Source organism: Haliaeetus albicilla, chromosome 2, assembly GCF_947461875.1.
Source record: "Haliaeetus albicilla chromosome 2, bHalAlb1.1, whole genome shotgun sequence".
NCBI classification, from domain to species: domain Eukaryota; kingdom Metazoa; phylum Chordata; class Aves; order Accipitriformes; family Accipitridae; genus Haliaeetus; species Haliaeetus albicilla.
The window spans coordinates 79,951,930-79,975,568 of record NC_091484.1 but is presented as its reverse complement, the minus strand read 5'-3'; the positions used below and the strand labels follow the sequence as shown (position 1 = coordinate 79,975,568).

At 38.4% G+C, this 23,639-nt stretch overlaps 1 protein-coding gene across 3 annotated transcripts in view; it reads left to right on the top strand.

Moving 5' to 3' along the window:
• SMARCC1 (SWI/SNF related BAF chromatin remodeling complex subunit C1) overlaps positions 1-23,639 on the top strand; it is a 91,933-nt gene that overhangs the window by 5,645 nt on the left and 62,649 nt on the right. For 2 of the 3 annotated variants that reach the window (XM_069778443.1, XM_069778445.1), the window contains exons 2-10: positions 2,584-2,703; positions 8,609-8,694; positions 10,042-10,068; positions 12,417-12,498; positions 13,685-13,777; positions 16,826-16,895; positions 19,124-19,193; positions 20,905-20,980; positions 22,897-23,022. In XM_069778443.1, coding sequence (XP_069634544.1) covers positions 2,584-2,703; positions 8,609-8,694; positions 10,042-10,068; positions 12,417-12,498; positions 13,685-13,777; positions 16,826-16,895; positions 19,124-19,193; positions 20,905-20,980; positions 22,897-23,022 — 750 coding nt within the window. The remainder of the gene's footprint in view (positions 1-2,583; positions 2,704-8,608; positions 8,695-10,041; positions 10,069-12,416; positions 12,499-13,684; positions 13,778-16,825; positions 16,896-19,123; positions 19,194-20,904; positions 20,981-22,896; positions 23,023-23,639) is intronic. The other variant, XM_069778446.1, reaches the window with a different exon arrangement.

Here is a 23,639-nt window from a genome sequence, read left to right as displayed (position 1 = left end):
ATAAGTACAGAATTGCTTTATACTTCTATTTCATTGTTAGTAGGAGCCATCAATACTTTGTTGTGTTGCATTTTATGCATTTTTGTTGCTTTATTAATTTAAAATATTGTGTTAACCTTGGTGCAGAAAGCTTTAAGACTTTTAACCTGTACAAAAAAAGCAAATGTATCAATACAGAGGTTTTTCCCCCCCCATTAAATGAGTTATAACAGTTATGACGTTTTTTTTCTATTTGACGTTACCAGAATGAAGACTGTGTAGCTTCAGAGAAGATCTGCAAAAGCTACTTTTGCATATTTTTTTTAATCTTCCTGCCTCCCATGCAAAACTAAAGGTGTACTACTACAATGTACTCTGGGAAAAAATTTATATCTGTTGCTCTAGATATATATCTAAAGTGCTGCAGCTCCATGGGTAGACAGTCTTAAATAGCAGGGTTTAGGTTGGAACTGGTGGCTTTGCTTTTTGAACATATTTAACATGTATGGTATGTGAATGTGTTCAAAGCTGTATTGGTAATAGAAATGGGATTATTTAATATGAAGTCTGGCACTTGATCTGCTACACTTTTGTTTTCACGTTTGTGCAAATTTTAAATCTGTAGTTTAGCAGATAGCTGTTTTGCCCGCACCTTTGAATTTACATTTGTTTCATTGCATTATAATTGGCATAGCTGGACTAAAAGCTCAGAGTTTTATTCAGACTTGCGTAAGGTGGTGGTGCAAAGGTGGAACATGCAAAATGATGGGAGCTTCAGGGCCAGTAGCTGTGATACACTACATCTGTGCACATCCTGGGTGTGAGAGTCACTTACTTTTAAACTACACAATAATACAAGGTGAATCTTTTGTTAACAGATACAAAAATACACAGCACTGTATGCATTTTGGTAACCATCCTTCTTGGTTTAGCAACCCTTAGGACACTGATAAAAAGGGTTCTGCCAAATTTAGCAATAGGGGTTTATTCTGTGCCTCCCTGCTGGAGAATTTTACCACTTGTAACAAAGGCAAGAGAAGGGCACGCTTCCTGCTGAGCTGCGGCACCTGGTAAGCTAATGCAGAGGCTGGGGTGGGTTTTTCAGTAAAGATGTTGGATTAACTGGGGCACCTGAGTGAGTCACATGCTCCCTTTTGCCATCCTGTCTAGGGTCAGTAATTCCAACAAAAGGTTGCTTAAACTGCTCTGGTGAATTCAGCCGCAGCACCCAGAGCTTCTAGTCCAAAAATTATAAAGGAATAGTTGCTAGCTGAGAAGAGCGTGAGGGTCTAGAGGTTTTTAAAAAGCCTGAAAGCAAAAGTCTTTATCTTCAGCTAGATTCTAACAGCAATAAAGACTGACTGTTATTGCCGCTTCATATCTCTGTGGTAGCAGATGTGAATTGATAGGAGTTACTAATTGGATAAAATTGTCACAATTGCTTGCCTTTCCTGGGGGGAGGGAAGAGTGCTAAGAAAAATACAGCTTTGGAAATTTAGCCTTCTCTTCTTTATAGGCTCATGTTTCTAGATTAGATTTAATACACAGGGCAGGACACCTGGGGAGTCTTACAGGTATTTGTGTCCTTCAGGTTGCGAAGATTTAATTTCTCAGATATGCCTGTCTGCCTCTTAAGTGCTGAAGGAATTTGCATCTCGAGGTAGTCAGATACTGTAAAATTGTCATGGAAGAGTCAATGTCTTTGTAGTGTCCTTTGCTATGTAGATGGTGCTTTGGAAAGCTTAGTTAGATTTGTCTGCTATTTAACACCACTGCTTTAAACTTTTGAGGGTTCTGGCTCTCGGCATTTTTTTAAGGGGCTTTAGAAGAATCTGATTTGAGGGAAGAACAAAAGCCTTGTGGTTCATAGTGTTACCCAGGTAAATGACTCTAGGGTAGCTAATATTACTCCATATTCTACGCAAACAAGTAATGTTTGTTCTACTCTTAGAAGTCTTCTGGCATGGTGAGGAGATTACATCTGGTAAGTGAATATTGTAATATTAGGAGTAATGAAAACTCAAAAGCCACGGGAGCTTTTTTTTATATTGCTTGCTGTGATTTCCCCTTCTACATGTATGCATTTTATTAGAAGTATAACCTTGGGAAATTCTTAGATTGTCACAAAGTATTGCAGATGTAGTTGTCCAGATCAGTTTTTCTCTTTGTACGTGACATGCTATATAGTACCAAATGGATGCTTTTAGGATTAATGTGTAGTAGTTGATTACAGAAGGAGCTTGTAAAGTTGTTGTAGAAAGCTCTGTGTATATGTGAGCCAGAATTAGGCTGTTCCTTTATTAGGAACTACAAATCAGATTGAAGTAGTTAATCTCTATCTGTAAAACACCACCAGCCGTGATGAACTGATGATGATTCACAGATATGTGCTATACTTCACGACTAAAACTTGAAAGATGTTTGTGCTTGGTGTTCCTCCTGTGCACGCAGACACACCACCCCCCGCCTTTCCCCAGCCACACAGTGATCCTTAAATCTTAAACTGTGCTCTACAAGTGATAAAGTGGTCTGGGGAATTAGTAAATCAGTCTTCATGTTTTACTGTCCTCTATTGCAAGTAAGCGTGTGGTTTTTGTCTTTCAGTACGTTCAAGCAGATGCTCCTACCAATAAAACACTGGCTGGGCTGGTGGTGCAGCTGCTGCAATTCCAGGAAGATGCCTTTGGAAAACATGTCACCAATCCTGCCTTCACAAAGCTTCCTGTGAGTACGGGGGTTAACCCACTGCTGCTACAATAGTGTATTTTGTTCTTCCTCCGGTATCTGTGCTGCTGGCATTGCTTCCAGGTGATTGGGAGATCGGTGCTTAGTCTGAGGCGTTTGTTGATGCGTCCTCTGGAAAGGGTGAAATGGTACGGTCCTTCGTAAAAGTAGACTTTCAATGTAAACCAGAGTATTTTCTATACATTTGGAAGTGATTTCCTGAATATTGTGGAAAGGTTTTAATATCTAGTAAAAATCTATGTAAACTTGTAAATTTTAAGTCAGATCTGTTTGGACTGATGCATCCTAAATGGACTGAATAACATGCACTTTCCAAAGCAAACAGGTTTCCATTGGGCACTTCTGTTGATTAAATTTCAAACTTGTAGTGCTGTCAATGCTGAAAAACAGCTTTACCATGTTCTTCAGTAGCACATAGTTACCTAATTAGTCTGGGCTAGTTTTCTGGTCACTCAGGATATTGGTATACAGAAACAATATCAACATTTTAAGGGTTGCTTATTTAAAGTTCAAACTTGGCACATGTTTAGCAGTGGTATCCTAGTGATTGTGTTCAGCGATCAGCTCCATTGTGCTTGGAACCCTGCCTGCCACCAAAAGAATCTTGTCCGAGTGAGCGTGAAGTCTAAACAACTGATGGAGGAAAGAGGGATACGGCAAATGGTAAGGACAAAGTAACAAAAGGATTTTGCTTGTGAAGGGCAAGGACTGCAACATGGTATCAAGCACCCAGTTGGCTGATTTTGGGTAGGTTTTGTGCGCCAAGACCAGTGTCATAAATGTGTATGCAAGCATCGTGGACATCAGCAGGAAGGTCTTTTCTTATCTTTGCCACAGAATACTTACTGGGAACCTAAGGTCATGCAGTCTAGAGTTGTGTTTATATATACATACTAAGTTGGAAATATGTATAACTGATTACAATACCATAAACTGAAGTTGTTCGGAAAACTGTTGAAAGTACTCCTATCTTCTTTGGTCCACCACTTACAGAATAGTATCTTTTATTATTTTATGGTGATTTTTTTTTTTTCCCCAAACATTTTGCTTATGTAACTTCTTTTGCGAGGAGTGTGAATTCATGCGTGTTTTCTTCAGAAGAGGGTGTTTCAAACCTAAGTTTTATTGGGTGAATCTCTTGGTGCTTAGGAATGCACACAGAAGCATAACAACATGCCATTAAGATGTAGCTCACCATCGCTTCCATTCTGATCACCTGATACCTCAGTGGTGATGAAAAGCTTTAGGGACAGAGGTGAACATGACGGTGCTTTATTTTGATACGGCAATGTAGACCATAAAACTGTACCCATATTCAACAAGTTGATAAACCATTTGAGTGCTTTCAAGTCTTAAATCAATTTGTCTTATCTTAAAAATGGGTAATAAAGATTTCAGTGGCATTGTAAATATATTGTTCCTGTGTTTAACTATTCTTGCTGTTTCGAAGGTCTAATCTGGTCAGATTTGCTCAGCTTAAGTTTACAGCAGTTGGAACTCTCTGCTTTCAGTTACTTCCGATAGAAGACAACTCATCAGTACATCTTTATATTGTTTTTATGAGAAAATGCAATATGTACTTTTAAGATGAGGTTAGCATTCACTTTTTTAGACATGTAATTCAAGATACTGGTTCAGGCTGCAAAGGAGGCTTTTTTATTCCACTGTAGCACTTTGAAGACCTAGAGAATGCTTCAGTTCTCTAGGACTATGTCTAACTTGGGAAGAGAGGTGGGGTGAAGGGGTATCTTAAGTGACATTGCTAAGCTCCAAAAATATATTGAAAAGCCATTGCAGACTTTCCATTGAAAAGAAACTGAATGAAGCTAAAAGAGGTTGAAAGTTTGTAGTTACCTTAGTGACTGTTCAATATTACCATGTTCCTGGCAAGGGAGGATCTGAAGTTGAAGAGGAGGAGGTCATGCTTGTGTAAAAGAAACAACCCCCAAGCCATGAAAACTTTGAGTGCTATGTACCTGCAGATGACTGCAGAAGTCCTCAATTTGTGACTCCTGCTCACAACTACCATCACTAAAGGTTGCCATTAATGGTCCATTCCTTGCGTGTTGCTGTTCTCCGTTAATACCCACTGCAGTGTTTCCCTTATCAGTGCGGTTTATTTGAGATGGTTGGTCTTGAGAACAGCAGCTGTTGCAAAACACAGGGACGTGGCTCACCAGGAGCACTTGCTGATGAGAACATGTCAAACCAAGGTGGTTCTTCCCATTCATGTGAGAGCCTTTCTACTTATTTTCCAAGTACTAGCCAGTGTACCTCACCCTCGTTCTCTGAAGTGTCTGCTCTGCAACGCTGGAGCAGTCAGTGCCAAAGGGAAGCTGGTCTCTTCGATCTGTATTCAAGGTAAACCTCTCTGACCTTGACTGCATCTGAATCACGGCAGACTACATCTGTTGAAATAAAGTTCAAACACTTTACTTAGTGGTTTGAGTGGATGAAATAGACTTTGCATTTGAGAGAGGGTTGTTAATTCTGTGTTTAAGCTCCAGTTCTTGGCAAGGATGCTGTACAGTGCAGGATCTGTGAATGGATCTAGAGTGAATGAAGGACTGTTACAGCTTGACTTCTGTGCATGTCTTCTCATTGTATTTAAATGCATATTGTCTAACCTTACTGATGCTCAAAAAAGAAAAAGCTGATTAATTCTCTTAAAGGCAGTTTTGCATGTTTCAGATAAAGGCTATATTAAGATACTAACTCTTAAGATGGCAAATTGTAAGGCCAGTTGATCTTAATTGCCTTGTTATGATGGATTTTGGGTAAAATTGTTGAAGGGAATCTGGTTTATTGACCGCTGCATCTTTTCTGAGAAACAGGTTTTGTCTAATTGTTAAAAGCAATTTCCTTTTATGCTAGTAGCAATGACCGCAGTTTAATGAGAGAGTCTTGCTAGAGTCTGCTGACGCTTTAAAAAAGTGACATGTCTATGAAAGAGATTCGTATACGGTTTTTCATGGTTAAGTATTGGCTGAACTTCCTGTGTGTGGTAGTAAAATCCTAACTTGCCAGAGCTGCTGCGATTGCTTGCGCTGCCAGGGACTCCTGCATCGCTGAGCCCTGTGCCAGGCTGCAGGACCGTCTTCCAGAATTGCCCCGGTAATGCAGAAAGGTGTCATTGAAAAATTTAACGTGGGCTACTGACAGACAGCTTGATGAAGGCTAAGCTGCAGCAGCAGCCCCTGAACTTGAAGTAGGGGACATTGGGTACAACAGTGGGATCAACAGTTTCCCAAAATGCAGATGAGGCGGGCTTTGCTGCAGCAAATTCATTCAGTTGCGTGATACGTCCGGCATGTCGGCACAAAGGGAAAGGTCGATTCTGGATGACCATAAGTGTGTAGGACAGCTGAAGATAAGTAACAGCAACTTGCATAGTAGTGCTGCAAAAATATTCCTTACAGCTGGTCTTCTGGCTTCATGTTGGGATTTATTTTTCTTTTTAGAGCAGCTAGCATTTGCTTGCTTGTTTGTAAACCAACGCTTGTACTCTCAGAGCCAAGTCTTACAGCAGTAAAATCATTCAGTGTGCTAAAGCATTTTGGTTTAGTTCAAGCTTCTGATCAGAGACTGCTCCATCCATAGAGGACTTTAGTTTGCTAAGAATAGTACTGAAATGCATGCAGCTCGTAAACTGGCAAGTACCCGTATGGCAGCTTTGAGCTCTCTTTATTACTTTCTGTGCACAGTAGGGCTCTAAACAGATGGTAGACCAGGAGCAGTTCTGTTCTTGTTGAATGCTTATGAAGGATCTTTTTTATGTTGTTCTTGGACACTGGTGTATATGATATCTCACAGAACTGCTTTGCTTTCCATTAGCAGCTCTAGAGCCAAGGAAGGCAATGTTTCGTTTAGATCCCATGCTATCATTTTAGCTGCCTGGCTGCAGAGCAAATTTAAAATGTTTGTCAGCGATGCTAAGACTATCTGTAATTTGGTTTTCATTCTGTGTTAGCAAATACTTCTGAGGTGTCATAAAACAGACTTTAAAGAAATGACCTGTTCTGATCTAAAAAGTAAGATAGAAGCTAGATCAGAAACATTCCTAATGTAGAAAAACTACTAGGAAGGCTGTTGGCTCTGCGGTGTCTCCAGCTTTGTGCTTTCTCTAGTTCCAGCAGAAGGCGGCTTGCAGAAAGCCATTCAACAACTCCCCAAATTCTGCTTTATGAATAGTACAAGTTCTTTACTTTTATTTAGAAACACAAAAATAGACTGATCTTGGTCCATATATTTAGCATACATATGGAAAGATAGGTTTTCTTTCCTATTCCAGTAAATAGTTGGGTGTCTTATACTGAATGGAGCAACATCAGAAGGGGGCAACTCCAGAGTGCCCCTTGAGACGGCCGTTGTGTGGGTCCTTCCTCATTACCCTCGTTAGTGCCAGGGCATACCGACTTCAAGGCAGAATATACCCTTCTGTTAATGGAAGCTTAGCTGAGTGATGGATCTGCCTCATTTTGTCTTTTCAGTTTATTGTTAGAACAGCTTTCTTTAAATATATCTGAAGTTGTCTGGGAAATGGACCTGTTTGCCCAAATAAGCTTTTTTTAAGTCTTCCTGATACTATATAAAAGTTGCCAAGAGCAGTTTGGCGCTGCAGTCAATAGAAAAGAAGTGTTCCAGGGCAGTCTTACTTGAGTGCGTGTTTCTAAATGAATTTTTACGTCTTATAAGAACTTAAAAACCAACAAAAACCCCAATTTCTTTTTTTCAAAAAAATAATCAATTTGAACTACAAAAACGTTTATTGGTCATATTGGAAAGGAATCTGTAACTGTGAAGAGAAGGCCTGGTGGATAGAAACAGTTTTTATTTGTTCTGTTATGTCATATGTTGCTTTCTTTATCACTGGTTAGTTCATCAATGCTGTTGCATATTTTTCTTCTTCCTGTTCCAAATCCTATATTGAGAACCTCAGACACCCTGTATGTCAATACTCTGTGAATCATGCTTGAAATAGATTCTAGTGTTGCTTTTCTCTGGTCCTGGCTTCAGCGGAGCTATCCAGTTGTCTTCCATTTCTGAGATGACTTTGACAGTAGCTTAGTTTTTCTGATCACACACAAACATCCTGACCAGATATATTAGTAAAACAGCAAAGATAATTCCAAACTAAAATTTATCAGAAAAATGTACCTTTCTGTGTAGGAAACAGTCCTGCTTTTGTAGTAACCTTTTGGAGAAAGGACTTCGTGGGACTCAGTAGAGCTTTTCCGTCTCCTTATGTTCCTGTTTGAATTTCAGTTCATGAATTCAGAGTACCTATTTACAAATGTGTGACTCTGCTAAAATTGATAGTGAAAAAATGAGTTGGATTTAGTATTTTAGGGCAGATCTGCACAGTGACCTTTTCAGATCTTGCCAAACAATTTTTTGTTGTGGTGGAGGAGGGACGTGAATGGAGAGCTTTAGGAGCCGTAGAGAATATGAAGCCCTGGTTTTAGATGTTCATTTCTAATTATCTGTTTTGGTCTACTTAATATAGATGAAGAGCTTCTTAAATGACAGCTATGATTTTAGGCTTAATTTTCTGTGAAATGGATGTTCAAAGAGTAGTTTGGATTTCTGTTTTACAGCTATGCAAGGAATTTTTTGCAAGCTACTCACGTAAGGAAGGACTTGGAGCTTTCGGATATATTGTGTTCTGCTTGCAAACATGAAGAATTCTACGTAAACCAAATGCATTTAATCTTCTTGAAACACTCTTAAAGGAGAACGTAAAACTCAAAGAGATTAATCTGAAAATTAAACTATGCATTTGATAAGTTAGCTGAGTTTTAGACATCTAACAAGTATGTGTTCATTTAAAATAATTACATAAAAGTCAATGTTGCTGTGTTTTCACTTTTCTTTTGGGTTCTAGGCAAAGTGCTTCATGGATTTCAAAGCTGGAGGTACATTATGTCACATTCTTGGTGCTGCTTACAAATATAAGAATGAACAGGGCTGGTAAGTTTTTGGTTTTTTTTTATTTATACACCTTTTGCATGAAATTAAGCACATGAAATGCCTATGCAAACTACTTAAAAGTTTAATACTTGCTGAAGATTTGGGCAGGCAAGAGAGTTGGAGATGGGAAGAGGAAATTTTTTTCCTGTTTTGCTGATGGTAGCTTTTTTAAGACACACCCCCACACTTCTAAATTTAAAGATAAGTTGTCCAAGCTTAAGGTCTTGAGTCTGTAGGTTAGGAGTTAACTACAAGCTTGAGGCTTTTTTTTTTTTGCCATTTACTTGCTGTATGACTGAGCAAATTAACCAGTGTCTTAGAATCGCTGTTTCCCCTCTATAAGGTGTAAATCTTTGTTACTGTATTGAGTATAGGGTTTAGTTACAGTTGGGAAAACATGAAGCATTGCATGGATACTAATAAATGCTCAGTTTTCCACTGCTTATCAGTCTCCATAAATGGGGAGTGTAAGTGGCTAGAAACATGGCCCATGTAGCTATTGACACTAGTATTAAAACTATTCATGTGACATCCCAGTAGTGCTTTGACCTGTGTGTTTCTAAGTTATAATCCTCTTTCCAAGACAGCAGTAGCATGAATTACTATATTTGAGAACACTGGAAAAAATCCGAGGATGAAAAGTAAGCAGAGATTATTCTTGTACATGAATTTAAATAGTTTCTGATCTGATGTTGTGCAGACCTGTAACAGCATTGCTGGAATTGATTGTGTTTCTGTTACCCACAAGAGCAAATTAAAAGGCAAAAATAAAGTTGTTTTAGTATGGTGGTTGTTTCTAGGAGTTTATACTCGTATCAGCTAAATGGGTATCTGAGGTGGGTATATCAGAGAACTGGTATGAGTAAGCTGCTGTCAGGCTTTTTCCTACTCCAATATTGCCAACACCTAGGATATGATACATGTTTGTAGTGTTCTGTGTGGTGTATCTTTAAGGAGTGTCTTGCTACCTCGTTGCCTTAAGATAGAGGAGTAAAGTGGCTCCTACTTCATGAATATTTAAACATTCCAATTTTTTGCAAACAAATTTAGTTTTCAGTCATTGAAATTTGTCAGCAAAACTCTGATATGTGATTGCCTCTTCTCTTCTCACTCTCTTGCTGATTCCTCAAAACTAGTGTGGGTAGTGTCTTGTGTTTGTGCATGTGGGATGTAGAGGGAAGTAATACTTGAATTTAACTCTGAGGATCAGACTTAGAGCTTGGAATGTATCCTTCACTGACTCAACCAAATAATATGTGGTGTTTTGCCTGAAATATGATTTTATTTTTTTTAATGGTATGCATTGTCGCTCTTGCTTAACCTGTTTGTGAATGATCTGTCTTATAGGAGAAGTACCTTTCCTCGTCATAATAGGTATGTCTGAAAAATGCACTTATCCAGTGCAGCTGGACATACCTTGTCTATCACTGCAATTCAAGTAGTTGTTTGCTAAAACCTGTCAGAGGGTATCAGTTAAACTAAGCATAGGAAGAATTAGTATTACTATTTTATCTAAAGGGGCAACTAAAAAAAAGTGCTATTTCTTAATATATTGACGTGCTTTTCTTAAAGTATGGGTTTCAAAAGCAGGCAGGAATTTGGAGACCTGTGTAGCATTAAATGAATACGTAATGCAGATTTCAGGCAACCAAATGTAAAAATTTTGGTCCAACTTCAATGCCTTAAGTGTCTTTGTTTCATAGGTACTGAAGACTTTATTAGGTGGCTAGGTTAGTTTGTGTTTATTTGGCATTTATCTTCCTTCGCTTCCTTGAAACTATTACGTTTGTTCTTAATGCATATATATGTTTTGAATACAGACTATGAAGCTGTCAATGGCTGAATACTGGAGAACTGGCTTGATCTTGGCTCTTCAAATCCTATATATTATAGGTGTAAAATACTTTATGAAATTGTGTTGTGCAGTGAACTGACAGACTTACTAATTACTGGCTGTACTTCTAGAAGTCAGCGTAAACTTTTCAACATGCACAACCCTATTTAAAAAGGTCATAAATTTCTTTTAAAATTGAAGGACAATTCTAATAAATATGCCAGAATATTATCTTTAACTTGTTTGCTATGTCTTTAGTGTGAAGGGAGGAGTCTGTACTACTGCTTTAGGATAAAAGCCATCATTCACTGATAGAGAATATTTCTAGTGCTGCCGAACACTACAGCATATTTATGCAGTACCACCTGTATGGGCAACTTCTTTCTGAAAAATGCTAGAGAGCTTCAAGTGAAGAAAAACATGGTGGTCTCAGCTGAAGTGTCCTTGTTTAATTTAGTAGTGTAATATTGATGTGATGCCATCTTTGTGTGGTAATGGGTTTTGTGACTAAAAATCAACCTTGCTTTGGTTTACCTTCATTGTGTATTTATAAAGTTTAAAAATTGATTTGATGTGTTACTGGAAACAAGCATGTGTTTAAAAGAAGCTGTCATTAGATACAGGCACAGGAATGAATTCTTGTATTTTAAGTTGGGGTGTTGACTTAAAGCATATCAGTCACTGCATGGTAATTATGTGCATGGCTTTTTCACTGTGTGAGGTGTGCAGGGTACTTTTTATTTTATATGCTGAAATCCCTTTTGCCAGTATTACCACTCCTGAACACCAACTCCAGTTAAGAGTGTTTTCAGACTCTAGCAACAGCTTTTTTCCAAAACTTGGGAGATACAGAAGTGCACCAGACTGTGTTTTACATCTAAGAGTCAACAACCTGATTACCTAAACATATCATTGTGCTTTGGAAAAGGCTGAATTCTTAAGGATCAGGCCCAAATCTGTTTGAGATGCTCCTACAGCACTGCTTGCCCTGGCTGGTGGTGATGAGCCTGCGTGATAGTGCCAGTGCAGATACCAGCGGGTGCTGAACTTGGCGAAGGACTGGCGTTAGTGCTGTTATTGTCCCACCTCTCAGGTTCTTGGGGGTTGCCATTCAAATTCTTCATTTGAGCTGATTCATCCGTGACTTCTGAATACGTGTGCGGTTCAGGTGGATGTGGCAGAATGCCTTTGGGGGGGCTCTTGTGGTTCTTCCCAGCAGGAAGTCTCAGATTTTGTGTTATCCCCCCATTTCTGATAGACACTTAAATCTGCATTGTTATTTCAAGAATTTTTATTACTTTGTCAATGAAATAGAAAACTTTAAAAGTACCACAGTCCAATAAAGACGATCATAAAATGCTTACGTGGATTATTAGCTACCTGTATGCTGGGGCGGGTGGGGGGGCTCTTTTCAAATAGATAAGTAGTTTGGAAAGTCTCAGGCAGGCGAATTGCTGTGTTTTTCCTGGATTAGAATCTGGGTCTGGTGGATGGGCGCAACTAGAAGTAAGAGAAACATGAAAGCTTGTTCATGAATTTTCTCATCAAGTTGTTGAAATCCATCGTAAGCATTTGATTATGTTTCTGTTTAATTATCCTTTGTGACTGTAGTGGAATGCACAACCCTGCTACAGGGTTTTGTTGGACAATGTCAACCTTCATTTTTCCTAAACATTTCACAAATTGGTTGCATTTTGTTGATTTGGTTCATCGTGATTTTTCTTGCTTGTGAGGGCTGCCAAATGAAGAAAAAATATTTGTGATTGTGCTTTAAGTGTTCTTATGTAGCTACCATGATACACTGTTTTTTATGTGGAACGTGAAAGATTCTTGACTGCTGAATGTGGGAGAGTTGAATTTAATATTTTTGAATAATTTTCCTTAACAGGCGGAGGTTTGACCTGCAGAATCCATCCCGAATGGATCGAAATGTGGAGATGTTCATGAACATTGAGAAAACACTAGTGCAGGCAAGAAACTCATACTCAAAACTATGTGTTCGCATGCTCAGGGGAAGGGATTCACTTGTTTGTGTACCTCAGTTGTCACCCACTGAAGAGTTTCATCCTGGACTTCTGTAGGAATATTATACCCTTCCCTCCCTCTCCTACCCGTTTTAGTCACAATTCCATGTTATCACTTGAAAACTTCAGAATGTTTTCACTGATATTCTGCGGATATGCGTAGGGTGAGAAACAGCTGTTTGTGAGGTAGGAGAAAGCATCATGTGTGTCTCTGTCTTCCTGTGAAAGTAGCACCCTTAGGATTGAGTAACTAGTTCTGTACATATCCATTCAGTTGCTGACTTTCATGAGATTCCCAGCTTGATGCAAGTTTTTTTTCAGGGTTAGGGTATGTTTTAGACTCTTTCACTTGCTTTATCAAACAAGTTACTACCAGAAGAGAGCAGATAATAGCTGTATGGAATCTAATTTGAAGATAAATTTTTTTTAACTGCTGTGTGTGAATAACAGAATATTTTTTTTCCAAACTCTAAAACCAAGCTCAGTGTATAATGTAGTCAAGATAGAAGTTTCAGGTAGTTGTCAAAAATGGAAATAGGAGGAAGGACAGCAAAAAGGAACAATACTTTTATTATAAAAAACTATTGCCATTGTATGGTGGTTTCAGCACATAATAGATTACATGTTAAAATTCAAAATTAAATGAATGTATACCTGTCAATATTGTAGAAATGAATGAATCTGCATGTCGATGCAACAAGACAGATTCAGATATGGAAGTTGACACACAGGGGACTTAAATTCCCTTTCAAGTAAAGTTTTCCAGAGCCTGTAAAAATTTTTTTGAAATCAAAGATGTTGTTTCCATTAAAGATGCTGTTGTGAAAGCAGGAATGTGAGAACATCTGGGTTGGGTCACATTCCCTTTATCTGTGATAATGTCTCCGACAGAGCTAACAGCAGATCTGCAGTGACCAGAAAGAAACCCAGGATAAGACTTTGGTGAGGAGGTGTGCAAAGGAAATGTTGCTGTCATAGGGGTTTCTGGAGCTAGAGTTAGTGTGCCGTGTCACAAGCTGATACGTGTTCTTTTTGAGCTTTTTCAAGCATTGGTGGTCTTAATAGAATTTTTTTGTTTTATGCCACAGGTGGCCTACTAATTTCTTATTTAACTTCCTATTCTTTCCACTAGAACAATTGTCTGAGCAGACCAACCATCTACCTCATTCCAGATATAGAATTGAAGTTGGCTAATAAATTGAAGGATATTGTCAAACGTCACCAGGTAACTGTTAAAACAAATGCTTTGTAAGTTGTAAGATAAAATGTATTTGCCTGACTTACCGGTTACATCTGGATTGTGTCTGACACCACAAGGCAGCAGCAGCAAGTCACTTAAGACCAGAAGTTCACCATTTGTAAGATGCCATTCGTAGTTATCCTCACATGGAGATTGAATCATAACTTTGTTCTAAAAGTAAATCCGAAATTGCTATTGAAGTGAACAGTAGTTACAGTGTCTCAATGAGTTAGCTGCAGGCCCTAGTTGATTTAGTGTTGAATACCTACTTATATAAAGCAGAAGCTCACTGTTTGTCCAAATCTGAGACCAAAGAAGGTAGGGTGTAATATGGGTGTTCTAGGTACGTGGGGACAGCATAAGCCAGCTTTAATTGTAAAATGATCGCTGCCTTTTTTGCTTTATTTTTACTTGCTTTTTTTCTTGCTTGTGCTGAACAGAACGCAAGCAACAATGGTCTCTTGCTTGTTAGGTAGTCAGCATATTTCCAACAGAGTCAGCATCTTGCCATTGCAATTTAATATACTAAATGGTGAACTGAACAAGATTGATAGCTTCATCTCTTAAAAATGTAAACAGTCTTTTCAGTTGTCTTGGGAGAAATATCCTGGAATGTGAACTCTAGATGGTCTGATAGCCTTTCGTGTTATGATAATTCATGGCTATAGCCAAACTAAACCATTTCTTTTCTGGATTAAATGTATTTCCTGTGTTGTTGTTATGATCCATCGTTGCAACTTCAGTTGTGTAATTTTTCACAACTTACTCTTAATTGTTTAGCTGATTCAGGATGCTTGCTATTGCTTAAATTGGAGTTAATGATTCAATTTTCCTTTCATAAAGGAATTCTATAGTGAACTCAAAGCATGCTAGATCCATGAATGATTTAAGGGACTTGTAAAGCAGGCCACTTTGTCTCTAAAGGGGTGCGAAGAACTGAAAACAGAGATGTCCCTAATTCTGCTTTTTGGGCTGTCTTCCTTTGCCCTGCCTCTGAATTCTCATCTTGTATTTGTGTTGCTACCTGTGCGGGTTTTTGGTTGTTTTTTTCAACCCTGTCTTGTCATCTTTCCTCTACCCCATCCCTAGTACCTGTAGCTCCCTCCTCTCTGGTGTTTCCAACTTCTGACTGCAGCCTGTGCAGAAGAGTTGCGTATCTCTTGTCCCAGCACAGTGCTAGTATGATCTCTGGGCTTATAAAAAGAGGTGTCAGTAAGATGTTTGTTCTTTCTGCTGATGAAGGTGCTGTTACTGTTTCTGGTAGTCACACTTCTGTTTTTCTTTATAAATGTTGAGAATTCTTTTGAGAAGAGCCAGAGTAATAATTTAGGAACTTGAAAGCGGGTAATGAGTGAGATTTAGCATTTATATCTATCTGCTTCGAGAAAAGTGTTTTGTCAGTAGAGAACTCTTCCATCTTGTTATGTCTTTAGCTTCCAGTCACATTCAGTTTAGCAGAGGCAGGGAATAAGCCTTAGAATCTGCTTATGTCTTTCAGAAAGCTGTTTTAATGTAAAGTTATCCATCTGTTTGTTTTCAGTTAAGATAGCATCTAAGAGAGACTTCCTGTTCATCTATTGTGTATTTGTTTTTTTAAAGCTCCATAGGAGATAGATAAATCTTACTGATCTGATTCACAAAGCTCAGATTAGATAGCTGGAGAAGCATCTTTAGCTCATGGGGAATGAAGGGAGAATTTCCATTATTGTTCCTTAAACAGTTTGCAGATTCTTCATTCAGGCCAGGGCTCTTTCCTTCCCCTTCAAATGCTTTGAAATTATTCTTACTTTCCAGCTTTCTTTTTTGCTGTTGCTCAGAGCACCTCCTTTCCCTTTACCTTGTTCTATGAACTCTTGTTGGTGTGGGAACTCTTGCCCTTCAGCCGCTGATATCAGAGTAGTCTCCAAATATTGCTACCATAATGCAATGCAACTTCATGCTTTTTTAATTTTCCGCCTTTTGATGCTGTCTTCTAAGTTGTTTGCATATTGTTGGCTGTAACCTATCCCATGTGCTCTTAAGACCTTTAAAAAAATCTGTCAAGTGTTTATGGAATGTAAATTTTGAATAACATTTTCATACAAACTGTTCCAAAACATAATTCCTCTTCAGAAGTCTGCAGACTGTGAATTTCTGCTGCCCTTGGAAATGACTCTTTGTATATGGAAACTGGAGGAGTTTCTGCAGCGTGTGGGAGAAGCCTTATGGTTCTCCATGTGAGGCAAGGACAGGGTTTTCTTGACTGACCACACTAAGCAGTGTTATGTATTTATTTAATAGATACCTAATGATGTAGTAGAATTTTCTTGCATGATAATGTAGGTCCAGTAGGAATACAATTGTGGCCTGTACTCATATGTAGAGAACTTGCTTTATGTACCATTCTGTGGCATCTGCATAAGGATGAGAAGTACATCTGTTCCTTCTCATATGTCAAGAAAATGATGTCCTAAACCAGCAAGAAGAAAAAGTATTCTTGTGTTTGAACATTTGACAACAATAGTATCATGTTAGTGTATTTCTGATCTATTCCCTTTGCTCTATGATTTAGGAGGCTTTTTTGAAAGAATGGCTGTTTATGCAGTCTTTTGACATACAGCCTTTCTTGAATACTAAGGATGTTCTACTCAAGGCAGCCATTTCTAGTTAAGTTTCTCATAGACTTTATCTTATGTAAATTGTCCTGGACCAAAATGTGTACTTAGTGGAAAAAAGTTGCAGACGCTTTCTTGCAGAGTATTCACCAATAGGTTGGTATTAACTGATAGTGGAACAATTTATGATGAAAATTGGGGCAGAAGGAACTGGGAGGAGGAAGGATTTGAGATAAAAAGAGCAAGAGATGACACAGTAGTTTGGCAGCATTCTTAAAACTGACACTTCTTAGAGGTGGTATTCTTTGTTGCATTGAAGTTAGCTTTGAATACTTCTAGGTTGCATGGGATGTGGGTACAAAGAAGCAGCCAAGAAGTTTGGGGTAATGTGTTGAAGGTTTCTCATGCGGTTTCTTCTCTTCTTCCACCTTTCCCACAGGGAACAGTAACTGAAGAGAAATCAAAGGCTACCCACCATGTTTATCCAAGTCCTACCTCAATGGATGATGGTAAAGTTGCTTTCCAATTTTTAAGTGGAAATAGTCTTGTAACTAAATTCCGTTAGCACTTAACGGGAGCTTTTGCACAGATGCAGAATGTTCCTAGCCTGCTTCTGAGAGCCACTGGAAAAGTATTTCTAGGATTAACAACTCCAAATAAAATCGTTGTGTCCTGCTTCTAACTATTGGGTATAACATTCACATTTTTAATTGATGCAACATTTTCAGATTAAAGTGTGTAACGCTGACTACTCTTCAGTGATTGCGTTGGAAATTGAGATATTATTTATTGCTGAATGCAGATATTTTGTTTGTCCCAAATAACTTGCAAGCTGAAGGGCAGCAAAGTTAATGGACTGGAAGAACTTAAAAAATAAATTAACTTAGATTTAAATTTAAAAGTAAGGATAGTGAAAGTAGGGGGCTTGAAACTAAAGTTTCCATTAATTTTTTTTCTTTCATTGCTTTCTTGGTGTCCCCCAGTATGTAAGTATGGGTCAAATTGTTGAGTAAAACATTTTTAATCAACTAGATGTAGGAAAGGTAGTATAGATGCTAAAGTAAATGAGAATCGAAAAAACTTCTTGCAGTGTTCTTGTTTATCCAGGAGACAGGTTGGGAATGCTGATACATATCATTGCAGGTGGTTTGGCAAGGTGGGTACTGTAACAAGCAGACCTGATAAATTGGAGATTGTTGGCTTTATTATAATGCAGTCTGCCTCTATATGAAGTACATAGGTTCCACAAAAGCAATTTAACAGCTGTATCCTTCAGCAAAAAAAAAAGCTCCTAATTTTATTACCGTAAATATATTTAAATGTCTAGTGGATCATCTGAGTTTCACTGACAGAAATAAGCTTTTTCTGATACGCCCTGGCATCTGATGGCCACTAGATGGAAGTGTTCACTCCTGTATAGGAACAATCATGGATTGTTTGTCCTCTGGTGCTTGTCTGTATTCCGTACTTCTGGTAATCTCATGCCTAGCCACAGGTTTGTATTTATGTTTAACCACTTGAGGCTCTCAGAAGAGGGTTGAGCATAGTAGGTCCCATCTGTCTTGTAGTCAGTGAACATGCAGATGTGCTAGGCAGAGCTCTCTTAACCCCTGATTATACTAAGATGAGAAGACAGCCATAAATTCAAGCAGTGTAACTCTACAGGTTCAGATTCTCAGGAGTTCTCTTTTAGTGCTGCTCTGGACTATATTCTTCATATTTGAGTTGCAGGGGGTAGATTATTACATTGTGTCAGGTGTGCAGTTTAAAAGAAAAAAACCCCTTTAAAACAGCAGTCAGGCTGAGCATATGCCTTATTGCAAAATCAGCAAAGTATTAGTGTTACTCAGTAAGTCTGTATTAACTTGAAGTCCTTGTTAGCACTGCTGTGAAAGAAGAAAGTTGAAATCCAAGTTTTGTTAGACTCCTGGAAGTTTTTTGTTAAAATCTGTTTCACCACCACCCCTTGCCCTGGTATTCTTCCTTCAAAACTCTATTGTTTTTTTAAATACTTGTTGAGAGTAGAATTTAGTACTGGGAAGAGGGTCTTTTGAAATAAATGTAAATCAATAGAAGGAGTTAATGAGGGGATTCAGATGTCTAAGGAGGATATACAAAGACAGAGGGGAAATACCACTTGACAAGAAAGCATTTTGGGAGAAGTTTAGTCTTTTTGTTTATACAGAGATTTTTTTAAAAAGTGACAGATTGGAGCATGTGTCTCTCTCTCCATGTTATTTCTGCTGTCTTTACTGAGTGTCCTCTTGGGGGATTTGCTCTGTTCCATTCTGAGTTCCAGTCCCAAATGGCCAAGGAGTTTGGGAGATGAGATGGGACAAGATGAGCTGGCAGAGGATAGTGCTTCCACCTGTCAGCCAGAAATGCCTCTTGCTTCTGTTGAGAAACAGATGACTGTTCCAAGCCTCTTTGGATCTTAATCTGGAGTGTGTTAGGCTATGAATGTATGTGGCCAGGAAAGGAAACATGATAATTCATAGCATTAAAATGACTTTACTAATGTAACATCTGTGTAGTATGCAGGCAGAGCACATGCATGTTTAGCCATGGCAAAGATAATGCAGGCAAGTGTATCACTGTGGCAGGCTGGGCCATTGTAATTGCACTACAGGAGACTTTTATCAGAGATGATTGCAGTAACTTTACTGTGGAAAAGCAAAATAGTGTTTAATGTGCTTTACAATGTGAAGCTGATGCTAGATTTCTTTCCCCTTTGCAGATGAATGGCTGAGACCTGTGATGAAAAAAGACAAGCAGGTGCTGGTACACTGGGGCTTTTTTCCAGACAGGTAAAGAAAGGTGGGGGAAGAATGCAGACCCCAAATCTTACTTAAGTTTGTTGAAGGAAAAATCTTGATTAAAACTCGCAAGTAGGAAAATCCATGTCCTCAAACAAACTGCTCCTTTCACTTACTGAGTCTTACCTCTCCTGATAGCAGTGCTCTGTGGTTATCAGTAGTGAACCTGCATGGGGAGCGTCCCAGCTGTGTGGCCTACAGCTATGCTCTTTCCTTGTTACGCAGAATGACAGGCTCAGACCTATCTCACGCTGGCTCGTCTAAAAAGTTAACCCAAATATACAGTACTGCATTCCTGTTGTTTTGATTCTGAATGATTGTACATCGCTGTTCATATTATGAGACAAGCAGTGGTTGTCTTATGGAGTATAACCACGCAATAATTTAGTATTGCTACCATTTATCTCAATGTCCAAAGCTTGAAAAGACTTATCAGTGATTTAAAACCAAAATATGCATACCTATCTATGATACTGGCAGGTGGGCGAGATTAGAAAAGGAGAGTTTGTTTTTCTGCAGAGTCACTAGTAAGGTTGCAAATTGAACCAGGCTTTCAAAGAGTAGAGTGAGCCTTTCCATGAAGTTAGTAAGACTTTAAAGTCAAAAGGGAGAACTTCTAGTCACCTAGTTCAGCTTTCTTCAACAAAGAGATTTCACTCCATGGGTTGCCTTCAATCAAGTGCAAGTGACTGTTGAAAGCATATATTTGAGAAAGCTGACCTGTGTTGTTAGAAGGTGCTAAAAGATAGTGTATGTACTGTTGGTAATGTAAATGTATTTGTAATAACTGGTTTCTGAGTCCAGGTTTTGGAAAACTCAAAAGATTGATAACCCAGCATTGACTTCTATTTAAATAACTTTTTCAGGGTACTAAAATCTGCTCTGCTGTGCATGCACAGAATTTTCAGGAACCTTATGCATATTTCAGTGGAAGAGAGCAAACAACAGTCACACTTAAGTTTCTTTCTTCATATAGATGAAGAACCTTTAAATATTTTTATATTTATATCAGTTGACTCTGTGTGTGTGTGTGTGTATAGGTATTTATAAATATCAGTATAAACATGAGGAATGCTATATACACATCTTTTCTTGCATATGACTTATTCTAGCTGCTCAGTACATGCCTGGTGTTGATTACAATGTATTTTGGCTTTTGCTGTTACTGAGTGCAGTTTCTTAGCATTTATAAATAGGCTTTTGAGGGAATAGTATGTGTAAAAGTGAATGTAAGTAATAAATGGATTCTACAGCAGTAGGGATTGAAGAAGAGGATGCATACTCCTTTCTTCGAGGAATCCAGTATCTCTTGCTTTAAACTCGTAAGAACAGAAACAAGTTAATTAACTTAATGCCAGAGTTTGAACAAGTGACTCAAAAACTGCATTTATACCCCTGAATCTAGAGAGTAGACCTGCAATTTTAAGCTGTAGCTGGCTTCACTGAGCTGGCTTTTAAATTCAGAAAGTTAAAAATGTGCATTAAATGCCTTGGACCCCTCCCTTTTCAGTGTGTCCTATTTCTGTAGTAGAAACCAGTGATTATTGCTTTAACATTTCACTGTGTGGAAAAAACTTTACTATTCTACCCCAGCGATATGATTTGCACATGTCAAAATTGCTGAATAAAATTCCTGCTGGTAATCTTTCTGGATGAACAGCCCAGGGGACCAATTTTGTTTTTTCTTGACTCCTCTCATTAGCTATGACACTTGGGTTCATGCCAATGAAATAGATGCTGAAATTGAGGATCCTCCAATTCCTGAAAAGCCATGGAAGGTAAGTCTCTCTTAAACAGTTTCCCAAAGTTACTGTATCGGTATAGCTCATGCTCAGGTGCTACTAGATAGATATTTTAATGTGCAGCTGAGTAACAATGGCTGTATTTCCATATATATGGAAAAGCAGAGTGATATTTCTAGAGCTGTAATGAAAATGTCTAAAACATTGCTTTGGTCTGGGGAGGAATGCTGTTGAAAAAGTACTTTAATTTGTGAGTGAGAAGGACAGGCTTATGCATCTCTGATAGCGCCAAAATTACCGTATTTATTTTGGCCTGACTTGAGGTGTTTTCTTTTAAAGGTAAGTCCTTCCCTTACTGCTGAAGTGCAGCCATCTCTCGGATGGAACCTGACAACTCATTAGAAGGCATAATGGCATTGTACAGTGTTTAAGGAGAGGAAGTGGGGAAAAATATGATATCCTCGTGGTGTTTTTTGAAGAATATTGTTAGAGAAAAGAACTGTCAGGTTACAAACCTGAGATTACCACACATGTATTACAGGGCTTAAAACATATTTTGTGTGCAGAAAGTTAATCTTTTTCTCTAATACAGAAATGGCCAAAAAATATTAGGAGTTAGATAACATGGAAGTTAAGAAGCTGCTTTAGGAGAACAAATCTGAATTTTTTATGTTTGCGGTACCACTGAAATCTTGTCTTTTCTCTTTGAGTTATTGTAATGGCAACGTGATTTCCAGCAGATTCAGCTATTGGGATCAAAATAGAGCTGTGGTCTGGTTGACAGATTGTGTGTGGCCGTGGGGTCCCCTGTCCCCTGGTTTCACACTGCTACAGAAGCTCTTGGGTTCATTTGTCTTAGCTCAGTACCACTGTAGATACCAGCTTCTGTATGCTCTTAGTACAGGGCAGAGTTTAAGTTTCTTGATTTTACTAAAATCCTTGGCATTGCTAATGAATTGTAGTGCATGAATGCAACTGTCCCTAGAGTTAGAGCCAACATGGAAGTGAATGAGAAAACTGGTAGCTGTTTAAAGAATCCCTGAGGGTCATATCTCACCTTTCTTTATTGAAAGGTTCAATTTAATGGGAACTCTGCTCTTACATCATGTCATAACGATGCAAAAAGTCAGCGCTTCTCAATCTGTTGAACACATGAGCACTAAAACCAACATCAGCCTTATTTACATTCTCTACATAATTAGTTTTCTTTCTACAGAAATTATTTGCCTGATTTAGCTCATTGCAAATGAATGAAGAAGAACAGTAATAATCAAACAGTAGTAAATGCTACTTTATTGTCCTTTTATTGAACTTACTCTTTTATACGTAACATGCAGTGTTGTTCTGTGTGTATGCCGTTCATCTAAACAGCAGAGTTAGAGCAGCTGAGGTCAGAAAATAACTTGATATCTATTCAAACTACTTATTCCAAGTAGTTACCTGTAAATAACTGGAACACATGCTTTTTGTGTATAAATCACCTAAAGCTCAAGAATTTATTTTCAACTATGTGAACTAGAACTTTATTTGAAGATGGATGTTTTAAGTCAAGATAGTCAATCTTTCCAAGATACAGCCAACTCTTCTTCATTTTTTTTGGTCTTTTGTGGCCCATCTGCTACAGTGATCTGTGTATTTAGAAGATTTTGATGGTAATTTCAGCATCCAAAGTACACTCTTAATACTGAGCTGTTGTCCCACCTGTGAGAACTGACCTCACACTTCAGAAGGCTTAAAAATGATGGAGGAACAGACATGGCATTCAGTAGACTTACGCGCATGTTTATCCTTTATTGTATTGCCTCATGAAGCTGTCATCTATTATGTGTAAAACCATTACAAGGTATTTGGACATTCAGACTCTGATAACAAAGCTGCAAGTACTTCATTCTATGAGGTCTGTCATAGAGTTATTTTTTCAAAAAACATCGGCATGTTGTTCTGTTCTTTAGGTTCATGCCAAGTGGATTTTGGACACAGATATATTCAATGAATGGATGAATGAAGAGGATTATGAGGTAGATGAGAACAGGAAATCAGTGAGTTTCCGACAGAGGATCTCCATGAAAAATGAAGAGGTAGGTGGTTCTCTGCTTAATAGGTGACCTCTTGATACATCAATATTCTTTATCTCAGCATAAGTCACTTTTTTGGGACTCAGAGTTGCTAAAATTAAGCTAGTTGAACAGTTTGAGGTGCCTATGACAACACAGTCTAGTTTTAACTTTCTTCTGACATATCCTTTATCCAAAAGTGTCAGTGTGCATGTTGATTTTTATTTTTTTCCCCCCTTTCTGAGGATGGTAGGAGATAGCACCCACTCTGTGCTTTCGCATAAGTGAAACAGGGGTGTGTTAAACAGCATCAGTTAATATTTGATTTCCAAATTCTCTGTACTTGTTGAAACTAATTTTTGTATCCCTCCCAATGCCATAAGTTAGGACTCTGAAAACATGTTCATTTAACCTTGAGGCCAGGCTGCTCACTAGGAAATCTCTCCTGTTGGATAGAGTATATTGACCAAGTCGCACCTTACCTTCTGACTCTTGCTCTGAATCTATGTATCTTAAGTACATAGCCATTGCAGCATCTGGGGGATGGCTGTAGAAAATTTAGGGGGTTTCACCTTGACAAATGGAAGTATTCTGGAGCTGAATGTGGTGTATGTTGTGGTATTATTGCTTTTAGCTTCTCT